A 26794-nucleotide genomic window follows, 5' to 3' on the forward strand; every position below is an offset into this window, starting at 1 on the left:
TCTCAAAGTGGAATGGGGGGCAATGGCTAGAGCAATCGACTGTAGAAATCAAGAGCAAACAATGGTCAGAGGCAATCCAGGCAAGATGACATACCTGGTATGCTGAGAAACATTGAATCCAGCAAGGTGATGCAACAGCCCTATTGATCCTCTCACAAACCCTGGCATGGCCAGCACGTTTATTGCACCGATAAACCGTGGTCTGGAGAACCCGAAATCCACTAGCCCGTTCCTTGCTAGGAACTCCCGGAACTCCCTCCTCTCCACCTTGTCGGTGTAGGCACTGCCACCTTGCTTCTCGCTCGGCCCTAGTATGCAATTGAAGTCTCCCGCTACCAAGGTCGGGACCCCCCTTGGAAACAAGGCTAGTGACCTCATCCCACAACAGGCTCCTCATCCTGTAATTAGTGCTAGCATACACACCAGAAAAAACCCACGGAACTTCATTAGGCCAGAGATTATTAATACAACTTGCTGAGGGCAGTCGCGGAACACATCCACATTGCCACCCCCACTTCTCCAGCAATAGGATAGCCCATGACAGCCCCTAAGACTACACTACGAAAGACTCCCATGCAGCCCCCAAGTGATTTTGAGCTCGACGAAGGCTATGCCCTGACAGCCGCATCTCATATTAAAAGCAGATACTCAGGTTGTTCACCTGGACTAGTCTTCTAAATGATGTGTTGAATGAGGGCTTCGCGGCCCCTCTTCAGTTCCATGCAAAGATCTTTTTTTTCTTCCACTCTGCTGGTCGAACCCTGCGCATCCTCACACTAGGCCCCAGCTACCTTCACCCCCAGCCGGACCAACCCTTCACCGATGCTCATGCCCTCTGCAGAGCTCGGTCCATCTCCCATCACCACCATCTCCGCATCATACCATGTATCAGGCCTCGCTCCACACCCAATAGTGGCTCACACACCTTCCCCTCTAGTTGGGCCGGCCCATCAACTAAACCAAGGCCACCATCATGGTCGGCTACTTCCCCCATCACGGCTGCTAGGAGCTTCCTCGCCGTCAAGGAGTGGTCCGAGTGCCTGGCGGCCCCGTAAGGGATTCGCAGGCTGACCACCGACGCATCACCCTCGGTCGTCGCCTCGGCCACCCCCTTCCACGGTCGAGACTTCTGAGGAACCGCGTCCGCACGACTCAGGTTGTCGGTGCACACCACCCTTGCCTCCGGAGGCTAATTTAGGGGCCCCGCCACCTCCCCCCCCCCCCCCCCCCCCAAAAAAAAAAAAAAAGTGAAGGCCCAGATGGGGGGTGGAGTCGCCGTGGCATAGGCCTCCCGGGCCGAAAATGGCGCCAGGTCGTTCGCTGGGGAAGGCAAACCTTCCAGCTCCCGAAGACCCGAGCTCACCCTCGGGCCCCGGTTGGGCCCGGCCCGGCAATCACTTTCCCTGGATCCACCCCTCAATGTCGTGGCGGGAATTTCGGCCCAGACTCCTGGGTCGGCCCACAGCGGTCTGGCCCAGACCCACGCTGGTTGGGCCAGCTGGGGTTTTGGGTCACTTGTTTGACGAGCCTGCATCCACCATGTGGACTTCTGGGCCGGCTTGCAACCCAGCTGACCCACTTCCTTCCACCTCATCCACCGAGTCACCCAGGTCCGAGAGCGGGTCAAAGGCCAACCCAACTCTGTCACCCCTTACCGCCGATTCAGACCCAGAGCCGAACTCACCCTCGCCAGCCAACCTATCCTTTGGCGGGGACCCGTGCCTAGCCACTTTCGTCGGTTTCTACTACCCGTCCAAGCCTGGCGGTGAGCCGGCGGAGCTCAGGCGATTCGGTGGTGAGATCAGCCTCGAGGACGACGAATCGAGCAAGTGGCATCACTAGCTAGCCTCCTAGCATTCGATCTCTCAGCCATGGCCGAACTTGCACGACTCTCACTATTGCACTTTCAACCATAGAATCGAGCAAGTGATCCAACATGAGGTCTTGGATACATTTTGTCTGCTCCTATGTAAAGTTGATCATCCAAATTTATTAATGTTGTGATTCAATGTATCCTAGGCTTGATGGCGTCTTGACAAAACATGATTAATATCCTTCTTTATGGTTTCCCAGAAGTCACAATTAGGTAGTTGCAGGTGAAAAACCCTTGATGCATAAGGAAAGGTGGCATATCCTATGAGATCTTCACTAAAACAATTTCACATGAGGGGCAACAAATATTTTTCATATCCAATGAAATTTAGACAAATCAGCTGGTGCATGTCCAATTATGGACTTCTTTAATGTTAGTTCTTCTTTTAGCCGGTCTCATCCTAACATGGAGAACTTGATCAGTAACTCTTGGAACCATAACAGTAGTAATATGATCGATTAATTCATGTGAGAATCTTTATCTATAGTATGGTGTTGTAGGAATGGACAAATAAAATATAGAAGGTAAGAAGAGGCAGAGGAATTTTTTCCTTCTTTTCGGGGAAATAAAAAGAGAAAAATTATGGTCCCTCTTTCTTTCTATGGTCGCTAGTCTAAAAAGTTAGAAAGTTCAATTAGATCTTAAATTATCGGACTTCATTAAATACAAATCTAAATTGTAGTTAATCATATAGGATTATTTAGGACATAAGTGTTTAAAAATTTTAACCTTTCAAAAATATAGTCAAAATAAATTTATTCTAACCCCATCCTCCTCCTTATAGAAAAGGATGGAAAGGGTTAGCTGGGGTGCATAGCTAGTAACAGGCTGCTAGTATTGCCAGGTGATGCTATAGGTAGCAAGAATAACTAGAGGATGTTAAGATGAAAAGTTGGATGGATTTGAGAAATTATACTCTACACTAGGTACACTGCGTCAGCAGTGCACCATGCCAATCAGATTTTTCATTGTTGTGGGCCCTATTCATCATGCGATTTGTCTCGAGTTATCGTCCTCCTCATCTTATCTCAAATTGTTCCTGCATTGCACACCACGGATATAATGCATTTGATGTAGGATATAATTTTTCAGACGACCCATCACCCAATGAACTTTTCTCAACCCACGGAAGACGGAAATGGATTAGTGATAATCTTGTGGAGCCAAACTAGCGGAACATCAAGAATTATCATGTCAGCATTATGGCATCTAGAAATTACTATATTACTTTTAAATAATGATTTCAATTTAAAACTTATAATAAAAAAATTAAAAAATTAAATTGATGGATAGTTTGTCTGGATTGAGATGTAGGAAAAAAAAAAAAAAGCCCTATCAACACACCCCCTCGTGCGGATCTGAACGTAATTCCACCCCATGCACACGTATTCAATGCAAAGGAATTCACGGAGTTCTAAAAGCTTGAGCCATGTGGACGCATGACAGCACAGGCGAGGTCCTCACATGTGTTCCCGCTAAAATGAGGCCGACAAAAGATTTGGAATCTACGAGGAACATAAAAAAATTATTTTTTCATCGGCTGAAACTTGAAATTTTTTTTAAAATTATTCTTAATTCAACAAAATCTATGTATAAGATTTTTTTTATTAAAGATATAATAAATATGTCACATAACTTTTTGAAAAGTTAATGTTCAACTTAGACCATTTAAGAATCTTCCATTTTTCTATACTTAATTAAATATGTCAAAATTATTATTTTAAAAATTATTTTTTAAAAAAAATATTTTGATGAAAGAAAATTCTTTTGATGAAGCGAAGGAGTCCCAAAAGTCTCAAGACTATTAATATTAATAAATTTGTCCAGTTTCTTGGTGTGGTACGGAAGAACAGTATTTATAGCAGAATCTCACGTGTGAACACCCTCATACATCAAGCTGCATCTAGGTATCATGATAGATTTTGATGGATTTTGATAGATTTTGAGTTATCCTTGATATAGAAAAAGATAGATTTTGATTTATTATATGTAATAAATGTTGCAGTGTACAGTAAATATCAACAACTAAATGCTACCTCAGTATAGAGTATACAGTATTGTACTAAAAAAAAAAAAAGTACAAAACACACATTCAAATCGTACAAGCCCCGTACTGAGGTGTACTGCCCCGTACCGAAGTGTACCACCCCATATCGAGGCATACCAACGTGCGCACCGGTCGTACTGAGGCATATCGAGATAAAAATTAAAAAAATAGTTAGAGAATTATTTCGGTACAGAGATATATCATACCGTGCCATACCGTATTGTACCATGTCGAACCGAACCGATAAAGTACCGATATAATACTTAGTACCATGATTATAAGCCTTGCCATAAATAGTTTTAGGTAAGGTTCTCTTTCTTTCAAACTAAACCGGGATATTGGTAAGGTTCGCTTTCTATCAAACTAACAGGGATCTTGGTAAGGTTCGCTTTCTATATATCAAACTAAACATAGATATTGGTAAGGTTCTCTTTCTATGAAACCAACCTGTTTGTTGAACTCGATGTATGCCTTTTGCTTATAAATGTTTATATATGAATCTAGAACTTTTTCAACGAAAAATATGAATCTAGAACTTATGATTAGCAAATAAACATTTGGATGCTTACATATAAAACTGGTATTAAGCATGCTGAATTTACCGCGGCCTACATTTTATTATTTTATTTTATTTTATCTTTGTAAAGAAAGAGTATTTGATGATTCATGTCCCATTAGGTGAGAGAGAGAGAGAACAGGAACGCCCTGCTGAAAGACAGGGCACAAGAAGGAAACCATATCATCTACTTTATGACATGGTACTTAACATGGCATGATACACAGGTGGTATTGGTTCTATGCGTTAGAGAAGGAGTATGTTTTAAATTTTTAATAAAAGTTTATTTCTTGGTCTTAGTGACTGTCATTATAATTTTTATGTTGTGTATAATCGGAAGTTCAAATATTAGTCAGGCCCTCGATATACCTTTTATTTGATAATTTTTATTTTCATTGAGAAGGAGTATTATTTAGGGGTAATTAATTTTCCACTCTCCAGATCACTCGGCTATTATTTACTACTAATGCTTCTCAACGTGAAACTAGAATAGGGACCGATGAATCACAGCCCTCCAGGCTTCAGGCAACTCTCCCTTTCATTGGTCCGTTCATATAGTACGATAAACGAATGCAATTACAAGCTTGCTTACACTCTCCACCATAAAGAAGAGGATTAATAAATTATAGGTAGCATAGCACGCGTATTTAAAAGTAGATTTGTTGGGGCCTGAGGGTGGCCAAGCCGGAGGAAGCCGAGAAGATGCCGACCGGGACAGAGAAAGATGGCCACCTCTTGCGCTTCGGAGTACCTGCACAAAGCCTTAGCCGGAGATTCCGGCGAAGGCCCTCCGATAGTTAAGTTAGAGTTGATCCAATATTTTATGGGGAAAAGTTTATGAGTGTTTTTGATATGACTTATTTATAGTCCTTACAAGGGTGCCCAAGTGGTTAAGATATGGTCCATCTTCATCATGGGAGGAGATGGTTTTGGTCAGGTGGTGTGTGGCTAAGGCCAGGGCTCGCTTGATGCATGTACAGTTTGGGCAGTCTCTGTGCACGATATGGTGTTGTCTGGTGTGGCAGGGTATAGCTCTGGGTAAGTGTAATAGGATATGGCTCTTGGCAGCAAATATGGCTAAAGCAGCAAAGCATGGTCCTTGGTTGGCATGTCATAGCGTGGCCAGCAAGCAATGGTTCGTGGAAAGGGGCTGGCTAGGTTGAGATGTTCAGCAGGTGCAGCTGCAGGCGAGGTTGGCTCGACCTTCAGCGGGGGCTGAGGTCAGTTTGGCCTCTGGTCGAGGTTGGCTCGGCCTTCGGCTGGGTTCGAGGTTGGCCTGGCTCTCAGCGGGATTGAGGCCTAACTTGATTGGCTCTGAGGTCTGCTTGACAGGAATTGGATGGTTCCATGCTAGAGCAAGGCAATTCATTTTGCCTCCCATCAAAATTCATGCATGGATGGAGGTAAATGCAAGTATATTACTCAGAGAGAGAGAGAGAGAGAGAGAGAGAGAGAGAGAGAGAGAGAGAGAGAGAGATATTTGAACATAATTACGAATGTCTCAGATGGGTATGTACTTAAGGCTTGGTATAATTCAAGTTGTGTGCGAAAACTAGAAGATCGCATTCTCATGTTAGTTGCATGCATCATGTGTCCATGCATATGCATGTGTGCTCCATATTTGTGCATGTATATGCGCAATATGATTTACATACTTGAAACGTACAAAGAAAGATCTGCTACAGTGGTTAAACCGAGATTGGTTATTTATTGTGAACTACATTTCCTTGACTTAGGAAACAATTGTCGATTGGATGATCAGTGTCGAAGCGGTCCCCATGATTTCCTTGCATTAATGAGACCTTATGGACTCCCCTTAGATGCTGACATCAATTACTCTGGTAGTTTCTCCTCTTGGGGAAGAGTTTGTTGACTCATGTGACCCTTGGAAATAAAAGAGAAAGGAAGAGTGAGTCCAGCTGACTCTGCATCAGAAAGAAGAGGAAAGGAGAGCAAATGAGTCAGAGAGGTAGATGGTAAGTGCAAAAAAGAGCACCTCCTTCTAGTCATCCTATATATATGCACTCACACGCTCATGAGACGCTTGAAGGGAACAGAGAAAAAGAAAACCAGGGAAGAGGGGAGGGAGAGAGAGAAAGTGAGATAGAAGAGAGTGGTGGTTGTGAGATAGCCAGCCATGGGAAGGCCTCCATTCTGTGATAAGGTTGGCATCAAGAAAGGTCCCTGGACTCCAGAAGAAGACATCATCTTGGTCACCTACATCCAAGAACATGGACCTGGAAACTGGAAATCAATACCTACAAACACTGGTGAACTGCCCCATTAATTTTCCCCACTTCCTTTCTTGTCTGTATACTTGTTTTAATTTTCTATCTGGTTTGAAACTTGGAATGTTCCCTGTTGGGTCGTCTCATTCAGTTGGCTCTATTCACTGCTGAAGAACAACAAGCATTTCCTTCTTCTGTCATATTAAACTTTATATTATTTAACTGTAGGTTTGATGAGATGCAGTAAGAGTTGCCGATTGAGATGGACTAACTACCTCCGACCAGGAATTAAGCGTGGAAACTTCACCCCGCATGAAGCAGGAATGATCATCAATCTACAAGCTATGCTAGGCAACAGGTAATTAGTTTTCTTCTTTTTTTCTAAAATTGCACAATTTAATTTGTAGCTATATCTTTGAATCTTAATTCATCATAAAAATCTCTCTTCAATATATTACTTTCTTAGTCGCTCATGAAATATGCATGAATTTTTTCACTAGGACAACATAGTGTTGATACTTACTTTAGGCTGGCTATGTGCTTTGCTGAAAGTAAAAAGGCTAGGTGTTAAACTGTGCCATCTTCGGGTGTTTATCTCTGATCATTTCTCTCTGCAGGTGGGCAGCCATTGCTTCTTACCTTCCTCAGAGAACAGATAACGACATCAAGAACTACTGGAACTCCCACCTGAAGAAGAAGATCAGAAAGTATCCAACAACAGCTAACAGCTACATGACTCCATCTAATTTAACCATTACCTGCAATGAGCTTATATCCAATGGCTACAGCAGTGAGACCGGAAATTCAGGCATCTCCACCATCCATTCCCCTCTCCTCAGGTCCAACCATAGCACCTCCACCTACGCATGGAGCACCGAGAACATCTCAAGACTCTTAGAACGGTGGACGAGGTCCTCTCCAAAGGCCAATCTCAAGCCAGATCGAGGTGAACAATATCAAAGCGTTCATGCCTTCAACGACAGCAGCAGCAATGCTACCAACCAGCCATATGTTAAAAAGGAGGAACTTAAGAGCAACCAAGAACGCGGCGATCCTATTTCCCAAGCATATATTAAGAATGATGGAGAATGCTGTGGTTCCATTCCCCACAAAGAGCTCGTGTCGTTGTTCTCGTTTGAAAACTCGAGTGGCAATGCCTGGGAGAAATCATTTGTTGACTCGACATCCTATAAGCCGCAGTCCACATTAGCTGATGCTGAGGCCAACCAGAGATTGGACAGCCAACAGCACATTCCTTTGTCTTTGTTGGAGAAATGGCTGCTGGATGAGGCCACAGGGCAAGCAGATCTCGTGGAGCTATCTGCTGGCTGTTGCTCAGAAGCTATGCCGCAATAGTTCTTATCATGCCATTCTAATGTCTTTATTAGCTGTGCATAAGATGAATGCAAGATCAATACATTTGATTGCTGTTATTAGTATTTAGGAATACTTAAAGACAAACAAAGATTGTAGTAAATTTGTGGAGCTGAGTTTTATGAATCATCTGAAATAAAATCTACTGTTCCACTTTTACTCTTTCATGGTTTTCTGTATTTTTGAATCAGAATCATCTCTCTGATAAATGTATCCATGAAAGTGTTCGATGGCGCTGAAGTACATCATCCATGTCTTGGTTCAAAGTTTCCATATACCAAATTTGTCTAGAAAAGGGCATGGGATGGGGGATAATGAGTGGTTTCCATCCATTTCCTCCTTGGTCCTCGGTTCTGGAACATATGTAATAAAAATCATCAGTAAAAGCTCCATTTATATGGGCAGCCAATCATAGGCCAAAACCAATAAGATATAACCAATATCCAGTTTTCGTAATAAATTTAGGTGGCTCTATAGAAAAAGCCACCACAGATGTGGGTTGGATTCTCTCTGCTCATCTCGGTGGTTATCTAATTCGAATCAGAAGAGATGATTCGAATCAGAAGAGATGTGGCCGGAATTTAATTGAAATCAGAAGTCTAGTCTTCCTTCAGAATAAATCAAGAAGCATGTGCATGTGTATGGTGCTTAGAGGATGGACTTTTCTTTTGAAAGGTTTTGCAGTGGAGATGGCTTGTGAATGAGAATGAGGAGAATTGTAGCCGTACAAAGTAGCTCTATGTCTCTTTTGAGAGCACATGGAGTTTCTTGTGACCATGGAAGTCTCTTTATTGGCCATATGAGCTTTTTTGCATGGCCAGCGTGCGAAAGAAAGGAGGCTGGAAACAAGAAGGAGAGGAGCCAAGTGAATTCAGGTAATTCTAGAGAGAGAGAGGCTAGGATTGAAATTTCCATCATGCTATACTTACAAACTTATCTTTTGAGCAAAAACATCTATAAATTTAATTGTGAGTGGAGCTTCCCCTTGAATGAGGAAAAATTTATTGCTAAAAGGGAGATGAAACCTTATTTCTCTACGTATGCTGGTAGAGTGCCCACCTTCCATTGTTTGCCTTGGTCAGTATAAGCATATCATCTTCTATATTAGAAATGGTGGAGTTAGCTCCATAGAAAAAGGCGCGGTAGAGTTATACCCATCCTATAATAAGGACGCAGAAAATTTAACTGCTGATTCCTGCTAGTCTGTCATTACGTGGAAAGACTCATAAATTTGATCTATTTTTTTTGCCAGGGAGTGGATAACTAGTGATTGATTTATTCATGGCTTTAAATGAGAGATCCCGAGACCTAGGTTGCTAAACATCTTTTTCGTTATAATTAGCACTAAAGTTTCATATCGGTCGTAGAATTCACATGCATTGGCATGGACCATAAGTCAATGCAGTCTTTCACAAATTTAGATGGACCACATCAAACCAAAAACAAATGAAGCAATGTAAAATGGCTTTCAGAAGAGGGTTAACCAGTCCCTTGTGAAATGGCATGGCGTGGCATGGCATGAAGACTATGGCAATTTCCTTCTTGAGTTTCTTGTTGTGCATGGGAATCCTTTCTTCAGGTACCAAGCCAACCATCACATTATTTCTATCTAGGTTCCTCTCTCTAACTACTTTTCACAGCTGAAACAACTGAAGAAAAATGCTGTATATACTAAGAAACAAATTGCATCATATCATATCCCTTCAAATGTAAACAATGCTTGGCATTTGGTGCCATCTTTATGGCTGCCATCTTAGGTTAAGCATGTGGGGCACCAACCAAAATAAATAGAAAAGCAGTACCACATCCTATCATATGTGGGATCACAGTCAAGGATAAATGAACTTGTGTGAGAATGAAGATAAACCAAAAATAATGGGATCATAATCAAGGATAGATTGACTTGCATGGGAACTAAGATAACCCGATACTAATGCACATGGACGGCAACAAAATAAAGTATAGTCACTGATAGTCATCAACTTCTCGTAAAGGAAAAATCTCGCTACAAGTATTTCCATATTATGCACACAAGGAATGCTACTAAACAACTAAGATAAGGGATAATTAGAGACAGATTTCTTTCATGCAACTTTATTTTGCAACGATTTATTCCCTGCTTGCTATAGTCTGATTAATTTAGAGTACTAATTTTTTTCAAGAAACGCTCTCTTCTAATAGATATGTGAAACAAACATATACCATTTCAACATATAATTAGTATATCCTTGTTAATGAACTTTACTATGAGCTTTATATTGAAGAGAAACTTATTTATAATCAAGACACCGGACATCACTAAATCCATTTGGAATTTTTCTAACGATTCCGATGCTTTAGTATCATTAAGTACTTTAATACTCTTCATTGTGTATATATAAATAATATAAATAAGGTAACATTTACCAAACTAATTAAGTTTTAGGCTAGGCATATAGCAAAATAAAAGTCGTAGATGATAAGTAAAAAGGCAGTAGGAACTAGAATGAACATTGCAGTAGCAATAAATACAAGAATATTGACTTTTATAATCTCTTTTTTTTCTTACTTTGCAGCAGCTCGGGATCTAATTCTATAGAGATAAGAAATTTTACTCATGTCAATTCAATGGGATGAATAGAATTCTAATAATACTGATTATCTGTCATGCTCGCCTCTGGTCCTCACTGCATGCTTTTTGTCTCCATCGATGAAAGAAAACTAAAGAAAATAAACTTATATATCTTAGTAATCATAAAAGAAAAGTCTCACCAACTTCTCATCGAAATAATGATATGTCACAAACTCTTGATTAATGTTGGTGCGTACGACCTCGTATAAACATGAGGCTCAAAATATGTCACGTTTTTAGCTTGGCAAGTTCCACATAATCATTTTGCTGCTGCTGCAAATTGGACTGGAAGAAGTGAGGGGAGCTGCCAACTATCCTATAAAAGTATAATACTTTTGTTTGTATTGTTGTATTTAGAATTATTAAAAACACCACCACCACCACTAACACACTAGATTCCACCGAAACTAATGCACTGGATTTCATCGTACCAGCAATCATACCAACACTAATGCATCGGATCTCATCAGTGCAGTTAGGCATAATTGGATGAGAATAGTACTATGATATATGGGTGACCCCTAGGAAGTCCTCGTGATCCAATAAAATAATAGAATTGTTAAAAGCCAGTCCCTTTCTTTATGAGATCTATTTCACTTGAAAACAATTTATCAATCAATGTTTGCCCCCAATTCTAGCTAGTGCATATTTAAGTGCCACCTTTCCTGTTCAAACTAAAAGACTGCATTCATATTCTGAGATTCCATATATTGCTCATAGACAAAATTTTCCCATTCTCTCCTAGTCATCCTAATTCACCTCAGCACTTCACATTGTCTTTTCTTTATCAAGATACGCTAAAACAAAATGAAGAAATATGGTATCATTGGCTTCTTTTTCACCAACTAAAGAATACTTGATACATGATTAAGAGTTGTTACAATCTAATGGTCAAATGATTGTCTAGCTAATTCTACCGTCTATCTTACGGCGATTACTAACGCCTTTTTTTAGTTTAATCAATAGTTGATAGCCTGGGCATACATGTTGAAGACCGACATCGCCTCTATGTGCAAGCTACTTATTTTCAGAGTATCCACATACAAATTCACTTAGCCAGCTAACCTGCTGACTTCCGAATCTTTATCCGGATGACATAGGTTTTTCAGGCCAGTTGTATTCCTCTATCCTTGCACAGACCTCTCTATTTAGTGAATGAAGGGCATCTTACAATCTTGCCAGACCAAGGGAAAGAGATGCTCAGTATGTGTCTGGCCATCATAGGGGGATTGTTAGAAGGATCCTCTTGGTATATGTACAAAAATTAAGCTCATTTGAATGATATAGCTTCCTGGACTGAGCTGCATGAATGAAAGAAACAAGCAGCACATATAGTTTGCAGCAAAGTAATTAAGAAGAACCTGCAGCTGGTTCTTTTATTGCTGTTATTATTGGCCAGTGGGTGGGACCCAAGAATCAGACTTGGTTACATATTTGGTTGTACATTGCTAAAGCGAGCCATGCAGGCCAAAATGGTCGCCCTTGTCTGTTATCCGCAAGAAAACACCTGATATCAAATACCTAAGTCATTTGCAAGGTTCCCATAACCTGCAAGTACCACATGGTTACCTACTGCGAGAGAGTAACTTCTCCCACCTTTCCATTGACAACAATGGCATTAAAGTCTCCAAGCATCCGTCTGCTCAAATTCTCCATGGAGACATGTAGTTGGCATATCCTATGATCTTTCATGGATGTATGTGCAAATTCTACTGTACCTCATGGGTTTTTGTCAACTGAAAAATTTAAAAGATATGAGACTGAAGAAGATTCTCCATGCGTCGAATCACTTCGAGAATGAGTTAGTCTCCCAAGTATGTTTGTTCTTCAGATTTCTTGCCAATAGCTTTGTCCATCAAAATAGGAAAATGATGGCTGTATGTACAGGCCAGTCCTAGAATATCCTGGGTACAAAAGCACAACAATGTCACAAGGGAAGTATCTGAATAGGGAAGTATCCATGATATGATATGAGTTGTGACTGGATCAGTTTTGCACCATTGTTCATATGCTTTTAGCCATGATTTTAGTTTGGTTATCCTTTAAACAAACTTACTTAAGGGCTTTTGTCAAGTACTCGTCTCATAGGAAGTCCTGTATATGATGAAACCGGAGCATTTTATGGGAAGACTGGAAAACATGAATTTTCTGTAAATTTATTCATCTTTTCCTCCTGAAGAAAGCAAACTTATTCATCTTAATGTGACTGGATGAGTTTTGCACCATTGTTCATATGCTTTTAGCCATGATTTTAGTTTGGTTATCCTTTAAACAAACTTACTTAAGGGCTTTTGTCAAGTACTCGTCTCATAGGAAGTCCTGTATATGATGAAACCGGAGCATTTTATGGGAAGACTGGAAAACATGAATTTTCTGTAAATTTATTCATCTTTTCCTCCTGAAGAAAGCAAACTTATTCATCTTAACCTAGATTTTCAGCACTTAATGATTATTTTTTCATAATTTGGTATGTAGCAGATGTTATTTTTCCATGCTATGTTTTTTAGTTGGCTTGTTGGAACCTAAAGAATTGAATCCATGCTATGCTTCATGATCTCATCAATGAAATGCAAGCATATCCAATTAATCCAGCATATGCCCGTCCTTCTTATGTTTCAAGTTTCAACAGTACTGCCATCGTCGCCAAACTCAACTCTGCCCCAGCAAGCTCAAGCAAGTAAAAGGCTTGTAAGGAGGTAGGGACCTATGTTTCTTTCGGACAATATGAATTCCTGAACCAGCATAAAATGAAGCACCATTTTATGAGCACAGAATGGGTCCTACACTACTGGGACAACAATCAGAGGAAAAAATATTAGCTGAAACAAACTGCATTAAGGTGTCTGGTCATATAGTTTTCTTGCTAGCCCCTATGAACCATAGAAAAGGAAGAAGAAATCTCACGTTCTGGAAAACAAATTCTTCAAGATATAGAAAAATATAACTTGAATTTTAATGATAACATAGAAAAGAACTGGATATCCAATTAGACTTCCAAAATCACTAAACTGTTACAAATTGGATTCGTGTTACATCAGAGCTTCTCCGTCAATCTTATCATAAAAGAACTGAGAGCCACAGTATCCAAAACCATCCAAGAAGACTCGAACAACTCATGAAAATAATCAGCTCCAGTTTCCTCAGCTGCTGTTCTAAAAGCTATTCCAAATGAGTTACCCTGCCTAGCCCCAAGCCGTGATTTGCCACATACACCAACAATCAGAACCTTGTCGGGGTCTTGAGCCAAGCAAGCACATATCAGAGGCTTCATCTTTGCACCTCTTTCCTTCAAAGCATCCATCAAAAAGTAGCAGAACTTGGTAAGAGCCTGAGGATGACCCAACTGCTCGGTGTCCACCGGGTCTTCAAGCTTCGCCCAGCGAAATTTTCTGCCACTTCTGATATACCCAGTCTTGGTTATTGCAGAGCTCCCTTGCCTAAGAATGGCCCTCTGGATCTCAATCGCACTCCGAATTCCCTTTCTAAGCTGATCAATACTGTGCAAGGACAAAGCAGAGTAAGCAACCCAAAATCGCTCGGCAGTGGAAGAATCTTTAGCTACCGCAGATGTTTCAAGCAATGCCGTGACTCCATAGACTACATCAGCAGCTGACACTCTCGAGCAAGACCCATGCATTCTTAAGAAGCTACGGTAGTAGAGCTCTGTCAGCCCATACTCAGGCAAGAACCGCTCGAACTCATCCTTCATTTTCTGCTTCGCTTCCATGTTCATGTACTGAAATTTCTTCTGGCAGTCCACAAGAGGGAAACCCATTCTGGCAAGCAAAAGCTTTAGCTTTTTCAACCCATTGTCGCTCCAAGTCTTCAACTTGGTAGCTATGTAGGAAGAGCAGAGCATTGAATCGTACAAATTCCACTCCCTCAATAGCATAAGCCTTGGTTCATCGTCATAGGCAATTCGATAATTTTCTGGTGCCTGGATCTTTGTACCATCCTTGAGCGTCGCCGAGCTGATTGCATCCAGATTCCCCGAGCTGTTTATATGCTGCTCGAGCTCCATTACCCCTGCTTGATACCTCTCATTTGTCAGCCTCTCATGCACAAACTGATCAGTGAGGGAAACACAAGCTAGCCAAAGTGACTCATTGGTGTTCTTTCTTAGGGAATGAGCTAATTCAAACATCAAACAACCAGAAGGCCTTCCATGGAAAGTACCCAGCTTGTAGTACTCAGCTTTCAGCTTCGCAAAAAGCCTAACTGGATCTTCTTCCGACCCTTGAGAGACCCTTCGCCGTTTCCTATTCCCTCCATCTCCCTCCTCTTCATTCTCACCATCACTGTCTTCATCGCTAGGAGAATTCTCATCGATTACGTCGTCGCTGTTCAGGTCGGACGCATTAGCCAGAGCGGAGACATCGAAATCGTACGCAAGATCAGCCTGGTGCTCATCCTCCCGAGTGTAGAGAACAACTACGCGATCATTCTGCTCGCTGAGGTTGTGGAGGTGGACGGGCCGGTGGCTGTCTATGACGAAGACACGAGCATCCGGGCCAGGATTCAAGATTCGGCGGAGGTCGCGGTGGCAGCCCCAGTTGATGAGAAGAAGGGAGATGGGCTGATGAGATGACCGAAGATTAAGGCCCGCAAGCTTTTCGATGTCACCGAAGGAGGAGACAGGGTACACCGAGTAACGAATGGAGTCGGACTAGAGGACATGGGCGACGATCTTGAGGGCGCAGAGGGAGTCGGCATCGGACGCCGATGGAAATATCAATAGAGGGAAGGAAGAGGAGGCCGAGGCAGCATCATGGAGTCGCGAGTAAAAGGATTCGGCCCGGAGCTCCCTCATAATCCTTCGGTTGGTTTTCCTACAACTGGGAAAGGTCGGTGCTTGCGGGAAAGCATGAAAACCACCGGAGAAAAGCTCGTGATGGTTTCCAAGATCCAAACTTACAGCTAAAATTGAAAATTTTTAAATGTGCAATATGAAAAGAACCAAAAATGATGATAGAGAGCTCACTAATTCACTGAAACAACACCTTATTTACCCTTTCATTACCGATGGAAGGAACGAGATAGAATCAGGAACAAGAAGAAAATTGGGGATTGCTATCTAAAACTCCCATCAAGATTATGCTCAAATCAACAGAATATGGAATTCCTGAGCTAAAAATTTGATTCTTTTCAGAGATGGAGGGTTATAAATACCAGAACTCGCGGATCTTTCGGAGGAATACAAGCGGGATTTCCTACAATAAACCAGATATCTGAACGAAGATCGAGAGAGAGAGAGGAGGCGAGGGAGGGGGGAGGAATTTTAGCTGGGTGTGGAGGTGGATGAGGACTTGAATCGGGAAGGGAAATTTTTTGATCGTTTGGATTCGAATTTCGAACGTTTTGAGAGCTCCCGCGAGAGAGATTTCGGCGGCTCTTGCATCTTCGGACGGAGTCCGCGAATCCAATGGAGACCGGCGCGCGGCTGCAGAGGTCCGCTGGAAATATTTTAAGCGGACGGTCGCACACGTTTTGGATTAGCTTTCCGTATTCGGACGACCTCATGTTCGTTTCTGTGGGTCCCCTTTTAAAGGGGGTGGTAGAAATTGAGCTGACCGGTTCGATTGTGTCCGGACTTTGGAGTCTTCGGACTTTGTTTTAGAATATTTATATCAAATTAGGTGGCAAACGTGTTCTATCACAAGCTTTGGGGTTAGCTTGGTTGTCAGGAAAGTAAGTTTAAAAGAAAAAAAAAAATCATGTTTGGTTATAACGATAGATTGATGTCGCCTAGGGTGACTTAAACGCCCACTCAAAAACTACTAAGTCAAAAAGGGCAAAAAATTGGCTAAGAAATTTTTCAAAATGAGATTTCAAAGTCGCGAAGCCAATTCATTTTTTTTATAACAAGTAACGATTTACATTTGTGCAAATGTTGATAAGCCATTAGCATGCACCGTACACAAACACACATGGAGCGGACCCAACAAAAGTTGGTATAAAACTTAAGAATAGACAAAAGACGAAGCGTGGCTAACATCACGTACAAATTTATGCATGGAGTGTTGGATTTAATCCATATTGAGAGACCATCATAAGTTCTATGCTAACTATTAAAATTACCATTTGTCCCAAAGTATGTGAGCCGGATTTTTGTTTAATAGATAAGCTCAATATGTAAAATTTTTTTAATAATAGAGTTAAAAAGTGTGGAAACAGGATTCGAACACAAGACCTCTACTCTAACATCATATTAAATCCACCACCTGTTCCAAAAACCTAAATTTACAAGATGAAATAAATTTATTTATATATTTTATATTTTTTTAAACTAACAGATGACGGTGGTTTTATTTTTACACTTTTATATTGGGTTTTGCAATCAAAGCTTTGACAGGTAAACGGGTTTTACGATTTAAAAAAGTTGATAAAGATTGAAGTTCTGATATGGGAGTTGATTCATCCTAACTACTCTGAAGGATATAACACTCATCTCTATCTCCGTGACCTCGCTGACAGGTGTGGAAGGTTATGAAGATTCACACCTACTTAGTCTCTGGTCTTATTGTTAAGCGATTGTGAGACTTCTTCACCATTGACATCAAGGAAGTGGTTGAGAGGGAAACCAAGGGATAGTTCTCCAAGGGTACGAGGGATCTCATCTGGCTTCTCATGTTGCTGACATGGTGCCAGTGCAAAGATATGATGCCTAACCTTGAATTGTCCCATTAGGTTAATATTGTAGTATTAGAGTTGCCACGTATGTAATTTAGTTTGAATGTTTAGAAACCTACCATCTGAGGGGATAGAGTTTGTAGACGAGGGGCAGATATTTTCCGGACTTCCAAACTCAAAACAGGTTTTCTGCATCAAAATAACTGATGCCAATGGCAGAAATCTCCATTCTGTTAAGCGTTTTATCGATGACTTTCAATGAATTCTCCTACAGGAACTCCAGCCTAATCTTGCTAGATTACTTAAATAGATTTTTTTCTATTTAATGCAGAAAAAGATTCTTTGCTTTTTTTTCTATTTAGGGTAATGTTTTCCACTGGATAACCTTCAGGCACAAACAGTAAAGATTTTAGTCAGTCATGAATGCGTTAGTGATGTGGATTCTGCACTGACTCATATCAGAGAGCTTCAGGAGGAGTTACTTTGCCTGGGATGGTTTCCCTCGGGAATAAACCATGATGCAAGCCAAGCTTCCTGCTTTAATCACACAGAGACGCACAAGGAGGAAAAAAAGGAGGTAAGAAAAGAAATGAATATTTTAGTAGAATGTGGCCTGGAGAATTCAATAGTTCCCAGGGGTTAAAAATTTTCTCTTTAAACAAATAAACTGGTGTTTGGTTTCTCCAAAGATTTGCAGTGCATGAATCATTGGACTGATCACAGGTTTTACAACAGGTAACACCAAAGCAAGGGCTCCCCAACATTATTTTGGTCCTCTGCAAAACTTGAGGGACAAGTAAAACACAAAAAAACCCAAGAGACGGAATGGGGCTTAGAACTGGAATTGCATCTCCTTTGTGTATCCAAGCTCATCAAGGTGGGCAGCCATGGCCTTGTTCATGGGAGGTGGGCCGCATCTCAAAATCTGTCGATTAGTAAATTATATGCTATCTCTTAAACCTCACTTATGTTATCACTTGCTCAAATGCTAATGTTTATGAAACAAAAATACCTGGATGCCTGATGCAGGCGGTGGGCAGTGATTTTTAATCATTTCTTTGGATACAAATCCGACACCACCATTCCAGAGTTCAGGAGGCTGATTAAAATAAAAAGGACAAAAAGAAAAAATTGTCAGAAGTTGCTCCCAAGAACAAGCTTTCAAAAATTGCAAAAAATAAGAAGAGATTGGTAACAAAAGCAAACATGATAGTAATTTCTCACAGAATCATTTGTTTCGATTACTTCAATGCAGAGAATTATGATGAGAACACATGACCTTGTTTAATCACCAGCCAGAGTTCATAGCAATGGCCAGATTATGCAGCACAGAATCCGGTAATACATCAGACAATTTTCAATATACCACACAGAGGAGAGAAAATACCTGATTCAAGACAAAGTAAACTTTGAAGCGGTTGGGATAGTTCAGAGCTAAACCATCCAGCTCTTCCTGCATGATTTATAGATCATAGCAATAAAACATAAGCATAATTAGTACGATTAAGGAGATGGATTTCACTTCTGGCAGAAAATAAATTAACCATGTGCATTAACCCAACTCTAGAACATCATTCTGATTTCACATCCAGCTGATATTTTGTGCATTAGCAAAATCGAAACAGTGTTTTGTGCATTAGCCAATTGTAAAGCACTTTTGAGTTAAAAAGCATTTACAGGGAATCTTCACGAGTGTAAACATTAATATATAGGGATTAGATGATGGGCAACTTTTGCTATCACTGATAACTCTAAACTAAGCAGAATAGGTGATCTTTGAGAACGAAGTCAAACCTCTAAGAACAATGGGTGATATAAACAAACAAGGTGCAACGTGAAACTGTTTTTCAACTTGACGGAAGATAGCTTCATTAAATAGTACACTCACTGAGATTTTAGAAAAAAATGTCATTTTAGGTTGAGGAAATTGATGTCCAAACTCATACAGTTACTGTCTCATTACTGAAAATTGAAGATCAGATCAAATGATTATTCCTCAGAGAATTCCAGCTCTTGGGGATCAGGGGAGCGCAAGAGTATTACATTGGTGGGAATTTATACATAGAGTAGAGCCTAAATGGGTGAGAATAAACAGCTTCATAAAATATAAACTAGGACTTAACCTGCAATCAGCATGTGCAACAGCATAGGACACATACACAGCAATAACTAAGTGGCAAAGGGAATGCATGACATATATGTTTTCAGAGAACCCACAGCTGGAGAATCATGTTCTCTCATTAATAATAGGTAAGGTCCATCTCTTCTTGCAAGGTTTGTTAGTAAAATGCTTGAAGGTCAGCTCTTGACTGAGTATATGGTTACACAAAATTACATGTTTTATAAAATATATTGATTATGATACTACTACACATGAGCCCCATGATAAATGACCTGTTTCCGCAAGTCCATGAATATATTTAGATACTCTCCAGATAAATGGACATGGAATATATCGTGATGTAGATGTCCATTAGTCATCAACAGAGAGAGAACAAATATGCAAGGCCAGCCTGCTTGTATTTATTAATTTCACTATACTATCCATAACATGTTAAAGCAAGGAACCTTCTCATCGATAATATTAAAAACATATAACTAAAAAAAAAGAGGGAGACTACCTTAAGAAGGATGTCCTCATATGTGACATTGGCATAGATAAGATGAATCTTCGTATTGTCCTTCAGGTTTTCCAATATTGCCCTTGTAACCTAAGATTAAGGCCAGGAGAGGAATTCATCAAAAGAGAAGCATAACTTTGATGATACGTCCAAGCAATGAAAATTCCAACTCATATTTACTTGAAACATTGGTGTGATGCCTGATCCTCCAGCTATCATTCCAAATGCTCTGACTTGTCCAGGTTGATATTTGAAACGCCCCTATAAGCATGAAAGCAATATGTTTATGTAAACAAAGGTGAACAGGTAAGAAATGCAACTAATCAGCAATGAATTCTAAAAATTTCATGATGTACAACCCCTTTGTTGAACAATTAGCACTACAATCACCACAGAAATGGTGGAAAATAACTCGGCTAGTACATCCTCTGTATGATGGCATGACATGGGTATCTTATTGTGACACAAGCATGGTGACTGAGAATTGCATCTTTTCATAGTCCAGGCAGGGAAACAACATTATGTATAATAATTAAAAGGCTATTACAATCTACCAAAATGTCTATAATGAAGAAGAAAGTGAAACTATGTCAGACAGCACAAGATATACAAGTATGAACTTAAGAAACCATCTGGTGATTGAATATTTCCTTCTATCCAACCTTCTTTTCTCCTGGTTTCTTAACAGTCAAAAAGGACCTGCAGATCTTTGTCTTCTTGATCAAAGCTCACAAGACAAGGATATTTCTCTGCTAGAATGCTCTCCCATTACTTTGAGTTAGAAACATTGTGAGAAGCTGATATCGTCCTGAATTTCTTAAGATCATCCTCCTTATAATTTTTCCATTCGATCTTTCAAGTTTATGGACTTAATGTTGAAATTAAGGACTGCTTTCGCAATTATAGCATCCCCCATTGTGCGAAGATAAGATTTGAATTGATACATGGATGTATCGTAATATACGATGTTTTATATTTCCCGGAACTTAAATCAGCTTGTGAAGTTTCTCAGGAAGAAAAGGCAGAAAGATAAAAAAACAAAAATCTGATACCTCCTTCATCAGTTCCAGCATTAAAATTGAGTTTGCATTGCATCATACAGTTCACACTAGAAATTAAGATCTGATCCACAACCATCTAGACATTTTACCTTAGTCACAGTAGTGTCCAACATCCATCAATCGACGTGTGTGTTTTGCACTGAATCCATGTTTTTCTTATTTAAAAATTATTAGGAGATCTAAGATCTCCGCATGCTTTTCTATTCATATATTTATTTATGGAGAGTCTCTCTTTCTGACAGGAGATTGACAACCTCGAAAATGCCCATATTAAGGTGCTCATGTATTTCACTCGCCCCTCATTGAAAAGTAAAAGTTTGCCATATACTTTCATCTGGTAGCAAATCATAGGTTACCGCCTAAGGATTTCAATGTCAATATCCTCTTCCTAGGAACTGGCTGCCCCTAATAATATTTTATGAGCATCAGGTGAATCCAAGGCCATTTTGGGAATTTGTTACACTGTCTTCCACATAAGCATGATAGCCTTGACAACTCTTTTCATTGACAAAGTTTCATCTTGTAGGATCTCTATTAGCGATCATCACCATTGATGGATTCTCACCAATGAAATATTATAATATCTCTCTTCATTGCTGGATTATCAAATTTAAGGATTAGCTACACCTTTGACCATAACTAAGCACAAAAGCTACATTCTCACCTTGTAGTACTCTTCATGGCAATAATATCGCTACTAGATTTGCATTTTTCACTAGTTTTTTTTATAGCAATGCTCTTTATCTTTAGAATATTATATTATAGGATTTTTCATAATATTTCACAAGATTTCCATTTCCCATGATTTTTGGTATGGCCCTTTCAGCAACAAAGGAAAAGACCCAGTCACCAGGTAGGAAGACCAACAAATTGTTTTTTAACAAACTTGACTGTGAAGCAACCCTTTGGAGTTCCTCTACATTTAGAAAAAGAAAAGATAAAGAGAAAAGAAGTTAAGTGCAAGACAGAGAATCGAATCCATCTATAATAAATAATAATAAGCCAAAGATCTAAATCAAAAGCCGCAAAAGAAAAAAATCTTTCATGGACAAGCACTCGTGCACTCTATATTTCTCAGTTTACTCTTCAAAACAGTTATAAGATGGCTGTGCCTTCATTAAGGCATTTCATGCAGCTAGAACTAATTACTTACTTTATAGCCCACATACAACTAATATGGTTGGGCATCGATAGTGAAATGAAACACTGACAACCTAGGACTGCTATAAGATGAGAAAAGGAACACCAGATGCGCTTTGTTCTAGACCAGCAACACATGGCCTTGCAGTTCTAGGAAAATGGAGGCCTATAATTGTTGGTTTTGTCGATTCTGTGGTATCTTGTTTGATAAAAATAATCATATATAAGAACAATAAGGACAACCACATTACTAAAATATTTTTCTTTCTTCACTGTTAACTAACTACAAATTGAGTGAAGCAATGAGACAAAATTCACCCGAATTTATAATCCCGAAATGTGGAAAGGTGCTAGAATCTATAAATCTATATGTGAATTAGAATATGTCAAGTAGATTGTCCAAATAAAAGATCATTAGTCATGCCAAGAAATGTAATGATAACACATTGACCAAGGTTCGCAATTTCAATATTGGATCCCATGCTAGCACCACGTGGATACAGTGTTGGTACGCCCAATACGCGGGTCGGTTTGGCACACTGATACCCGGTAAGCCCCCATATTAAGAATTGGTTTGGTACTGGTACAGTAAAGTAGGCACCAGTACAAGATGGTATGCACTAGTATTGCAAATCTATTATAGACAATTATGGAAATAAAGATATGCATACCTTAGGTCCCTTTACAGATAAGTAATCACCAACATGCATCTCACGAAAATGATGAGACATTCTTCCTTGAGGATACATCTACATATCAGAGATAGTTAGCAATATAAAAGGATATCATATGGAACAAGAAGCTTGAACCTCCACATGTTGAAAATGTGACAATTTGAGAAATTGTAACATCTGTTATCAAGCTGCAATGCAGCAACATAGAGGAAATAATAAAAAACCAATAGCTCAAATAGGAAAGTAAAATATTATTGTTATCAGTTTACTGACCTTTATAACAAGTTCAAAGTATCCAACATCTGAGTCCAGTGTAGTTGGTGTATAAGGTTTTATAACTTCTTCACCAACACTATCCTTTCCTCTATTTTGTGGCAAATTGCAATTACAAAATCAGTTTGAGAAGTTCAGATGATGGCTTCCAAATCAAAAGCACAAAATTAAGCCAACCTGCAACTAATATGTTGTCCGATGGGAAGACCAAGCACAGCAGTAGGTGTGGGAAGAGCAAATCGGAATTTGGCCACATTATGACTCAGTTGTTTCTTGTCAACAAGTTTAAAATCCCTGAAGTTTTCTGGATCCAAGCAACCTAAGAGAACAAACCATATCAATTCAAAGCACATGGTAATCATTACTGATCTTGGCATCTTGCTCACAAGCAGTAACCCCATACCAAAATAAACTAATCAACAAGCAAACAATCGTAAGGTCAATCTACAGTTCACTACCACAAGAGCAAAATACTGTAATTTTGTAGGGCAACCTACTCGTGATAGGTTCTATATTCTCATGCTAATATTTTTAGAAAACCGACATTTTGAATTATGAGAAAAGTAGTTGTGATTTAGCAAGTTTCACGAGTATCAAACAGGTTATCCAGCATAAAAAACAATATAGTTTTACCCAAAAGAACATAAATTTAACGGTAGCATTCACCCAACTTCAGAAATAAAGGGTTTGAGACAAATAACAGCTATTATTAATTTCCCAAAATAGAATTAAATCACATGAAAATTAGTACCCAGAGAACTGGTTGCAGGAAACGAAAGAAACAGCCACCATCTGGCCATCAAATGATCAAAGTCTAAACTTTTTTTTTAATACCAAAGCAGCCAATTTAATCATCTAAAATCACAGAATTAGTACATGCAAACCCGAAACACAGCAATTGCAAGCATTACACAATGATAAATCACGGGATTCAACATTCACAAACCACGTAAAAGAGTTAAGAGAAAACACTAAGTGCTTTACGATTTCCTTTTCGAATAAATTAACTTCCGTGAGGAAAAAAAATCAAAAAGGACAAAAAAAAACAGAAAAATCATCGCCGACGACCAGGATTAGCTCCGAGAGCTCATTGACCTCACCCGTTGGCTTCTTGCTGAGATACAAGTAGGCAGCGCCGGCGCCAACGGCGACGACGGCGGCGGCGACAGCCAAGATCTCGACGCTGTTGCCCTGCAAGAACTCCATCAGAGCCCTCCGATGGTCCTCCAGAAGCCCTGGTTTTTATTGGTCAAACAACCCTAGACCCGGCGGCCTGAGGAAATGAAACGAAGAAGCCTCGGTTTGGACGGGAGGGAAGGAGAAATAAGCGAGGGGAAGCGATCGCGTTCCCTCGTCTCGCCAGCCACGCTTTGGCTGTGGACTTTGAAGGGCGACCAAAAGCTTAGACTAGGCTTGTTCACGGCCCAAGGTAGCAGGCCCAACAGGCTGGGCTGCGCTGGGCCTGAAAATGGATCTGTTTAATTAACCAAAAAATCGGGGCCGGGCTCAGGCTGGTAGATTAAAGCGTGGTCCGACTATATATATATATATATAAACTTAGTTAGCAATTATTATTTATATAGGAATTTAATGAGATAATAGATAGATTGTTGGCAATATTTGATTATTTATATTTAACAATTTTTAATTATTTTTAAGCATTTTATGTGTTGTTAAGTATTTTTAAAAATAATAATAATAATAAATCACAATGCTTGAAGCCCAGCATGAGACCCAAGTAAGAATCAAGCTCGGGCATAGAAGTAGACATAGAGGCCGAGCCAAGCTCGATCCTAAAAAAAAATAGTTGACATTTAGAAAAAGCTCGACCCAAGCCCAGCCCATGAATTGGTCTCGTTTGAGCTATTAAAGAAGGGCCAGTCCAAGCTAATAAACCCTTGTCCCTTTCTATTAATTGATATAGAACTATGATAATCTCTCCCACCTAACCTTGCGACACCTTCATCATAGTTGATTCCGACTCGATATATAGGGCTTTCCTACTTGGTCCTCGACCTTGGAATCCCCTACTGAGGAACCTATATAATTAATAAGGGTTATGACACATATTGGATACCACTTGTTATAGACTCGTAGCCCAAAAACTTAAGCGACTTGGAGGAGGACTGGCTCAAGCTAATAAACCGGAGGTAAGTCAATGTGGGACTATAACATCTATGGTTTGAGGTGCGCTTCAAGGATTCGATTTGGATTGTCAAAACCACCATTGTGGCTATGGTAAGGTGTGATTCATTATAGCCATGTTCGGTTTTGCATGATTAGATCAATTATGTGGATCGAAAAATATTCTAGCAGTCAACGTAGCAAGTTGGGTCCACTTCTCATCACATCATTCGATGTCTCAATTACATGCTAGCCTTTGATCACAAATTAGTTTTTGGCGTTGATGCACTTTTGCAGTTCACAAAATCCTGGTTTTTCTTGGATCTTAACGAAAGATGGAGGCCGAGTGCAGCATGAGACCATCAAATTGTAGGCACGTTTTAAGTTGGAAACTTGAGGGGTGAATCTCCAAAAGTTGTTCTTCGCTTTCCCTACCACTCTCTCTCTCTGAAAAAAAGAAAATCAAAGACAAAAATAATAAGTCATGTCATTGCAAATACTACTTTATCTGGTGTTTGCTTTCTCTAGTTTCATCTTTCACAAGAAAAGTTTGCATGTAATAATCCAGACAGAAGGAGCTTGCTTTTAAGTCAAAGCTCAACAACAAGGAAGGAACATGCATTATTATTCAGCCAATGCAGCAGTCCTAGTTATCTTCTTCAACTAAAACCAAGAATATCTCATGTTTAGGTATGAGCATATTATATGGGCTACATAAATTTTGTTAATCCCACTAAGATCCTAAATTGAAGCCCTGTCTTGATTCAGAAGAATTCGTCATATTTCGATGAGGAACTAAAAATACATTGCACCAATCTTGCTAAATGAGCATGAATCTTTTTCTTTTATTACATGTTGGAGAGGCATGTGAGCTTTGACCATTCAAAATTTCAGATGAGATAAGCTTTAAGGCAATGTTGCTCTTCCTCTCTCTGTCTCTGTAAAATAGAAGCAGAAAAGATACTGATTCCTGAGATTGAGAGTAAGCAAATACTGCACAAACATGAGCAGCAAATATGTTTCCTTCTCTATAGGATGCTTGGTTTTCTTGGACATTTAAGCATTCGAAAACATTTTGAGATACATAAGATGACGGGTATGTGGTTGCTAAAAACATTTAATAACTTATTGTGAATCTTTAGCTTCAGAAGTTAATTTGTACCGAGTTTGAAAGACCAAAATTTTGAATGCAGATATGTAATGAATGGAGATGGCTGATGATATGTTTTCAAGAGATAAGACAATATGTAGAATTTCATGAGGGCAGGAATGTAGAGTCTCAAACAAAAATTCCTTTGAAGTATTAAGAGCAATTCTAATTACATCACTGAGTGCAAAGGACTGCGGACTAAAATAATTCCTCATGAAATGGTCTAGAAACTTTCAACACCTCACAAAAAAATGGGTGCTTAGAAGGGTCAAGAGGAAGACTTTTCCTCCGATCAATTGTCCATCTTAATTGCGTGACTTTGAAAACTGATGATGCACATGGTCAATATAGTACCATCCAATTGGGAGAGCCATAAGTCAAATAAAAAGCAAGATATCATATCAAGAAGTTAGATTGGATTTGATGACTCCA

General features: G+C 39.8%; 2 protein-coding genes and 1 pseudogene across 2 annotated transcripts; 1 reads left to right on the forward strand and 2 right to left on the reverse strand.

Annotated features, from left to right (window-relative positions):
* Positions 1-6397: 6397 nt before the first annotated feature.
* LOC120112784 (transcription factor MYB60-like) lies at positions 6398-8237 on the forward strand. The gene is made up of 3 exons (XM_039132670.3): positions 6398-6746; positions 6933-7062; positions 7322-8237. The coding sequence occupies exons 1-3, from the start codon at positions 6614-6616 to the stop codon at positions 8058-8060; spliced, it is 1002 nt and encodes a 333-aa protein (XP_038988598.2). The 5' UTR covers positions 6398-6613; the 3' UTR covers positions 8061-8237.
* A 5385-nt stretch (positions 8238-13622) lies between these two features.
* LOC103719742 (uncharacterized) lies at positions 13623-16148 on the reverse strand (annotated as a pseudogene).
* A 1749-nt stretch (positions 16149-17897) lies between these two features.
* On the reverse strand, positions 17898-24466 carry LOC103719743 (NADH--cytochrome b5 reductase 1-like). The gene is made up of 9 exons (XM_008809129.5): positions 24189-24466; positions 23266-23407; positions 23089-23179; positions 22813-22890; positions 20121-20201; positions 19941-20030; positions 18707-18772; positions 18332-18418; positions 17898-18244 (listed from the first exon to the last, which is right to left on the reverse strand). Exons 1-9 carry the CDS (start codon positions 24292-24294, stop codon positions 18152-18154), a joined length of 834 nt encoding a protein of 277 aa, XP_008807351.1. The 5' UTR covers positions 24295-24466; the 3' UTR covers positions 17898-18151.
* Positions 24467-26794: the final 2328 nt, after the last annotated feature.

The sequence above is a fragment of the Phoenix dactylifera genome, chromosome 14, assembly GCF_051530095.1.
Source record: "Phoenix dactylifera cultivar Ajwa chromosome 14, Ajwa_hap1_PhDact_Kaust_v1.1, whole genome shotgun sequence".
In the NCBI taxonomy this organism is placed as follows: domain Eukaryota; kingdom Viridiplantae; phylum Streptophyta; class Magnoliopsida; order Arecales; family Arecaceae; genus Phoenix; species Phoenix dactylifera.

Bases quoted from the DNA above. Each gene is read 5' to 3' on its own strand.
- LOC120112784 (XM_039132670.3), top strand. From the start codon at position 6,614: ATGGGAAGGCCTCCATTCTGTGATAAGGTTGGCATCAAGAAAGGTCCC. The intron at 6,747-6,932 runs GTGAACTGCCCC...ATTTAACTGTAG, and splicing joins ATCAATACCTACAAACACTG to GTTTGATGAGATGCAGTAAG. The intron at 7,063-7,321 runs GTAATTAGTTTT...TTCTCTCTGCAG, and splicing joins CAAGCTATGCTAGGCAACAG to GTGGGCAGCCATTGCTTCTT.
- LOC103719743 (XM_008809129.5), bottom strand. From the start codon at position 24,294: ATGGAGTTCTTGCAGGGCAACAGCGTCGAGATCTTGGCTGTCGCCGCC. The intron at 23,408-24,188 runs GTGAGGTCAATG...TTGTTCTCTTAG, and splicing joins TCTCAGCAAGAAGCCAACGG to GTTGCTTGGATCCAGAAAAC. The intron at 18,245-18,331 runs GTATTTTTGTTT...ACTAATCGACAG, and splicing joins CGCCTGCATCAGGCATCCAG to ATTTTGAGATGCGGCCCACC.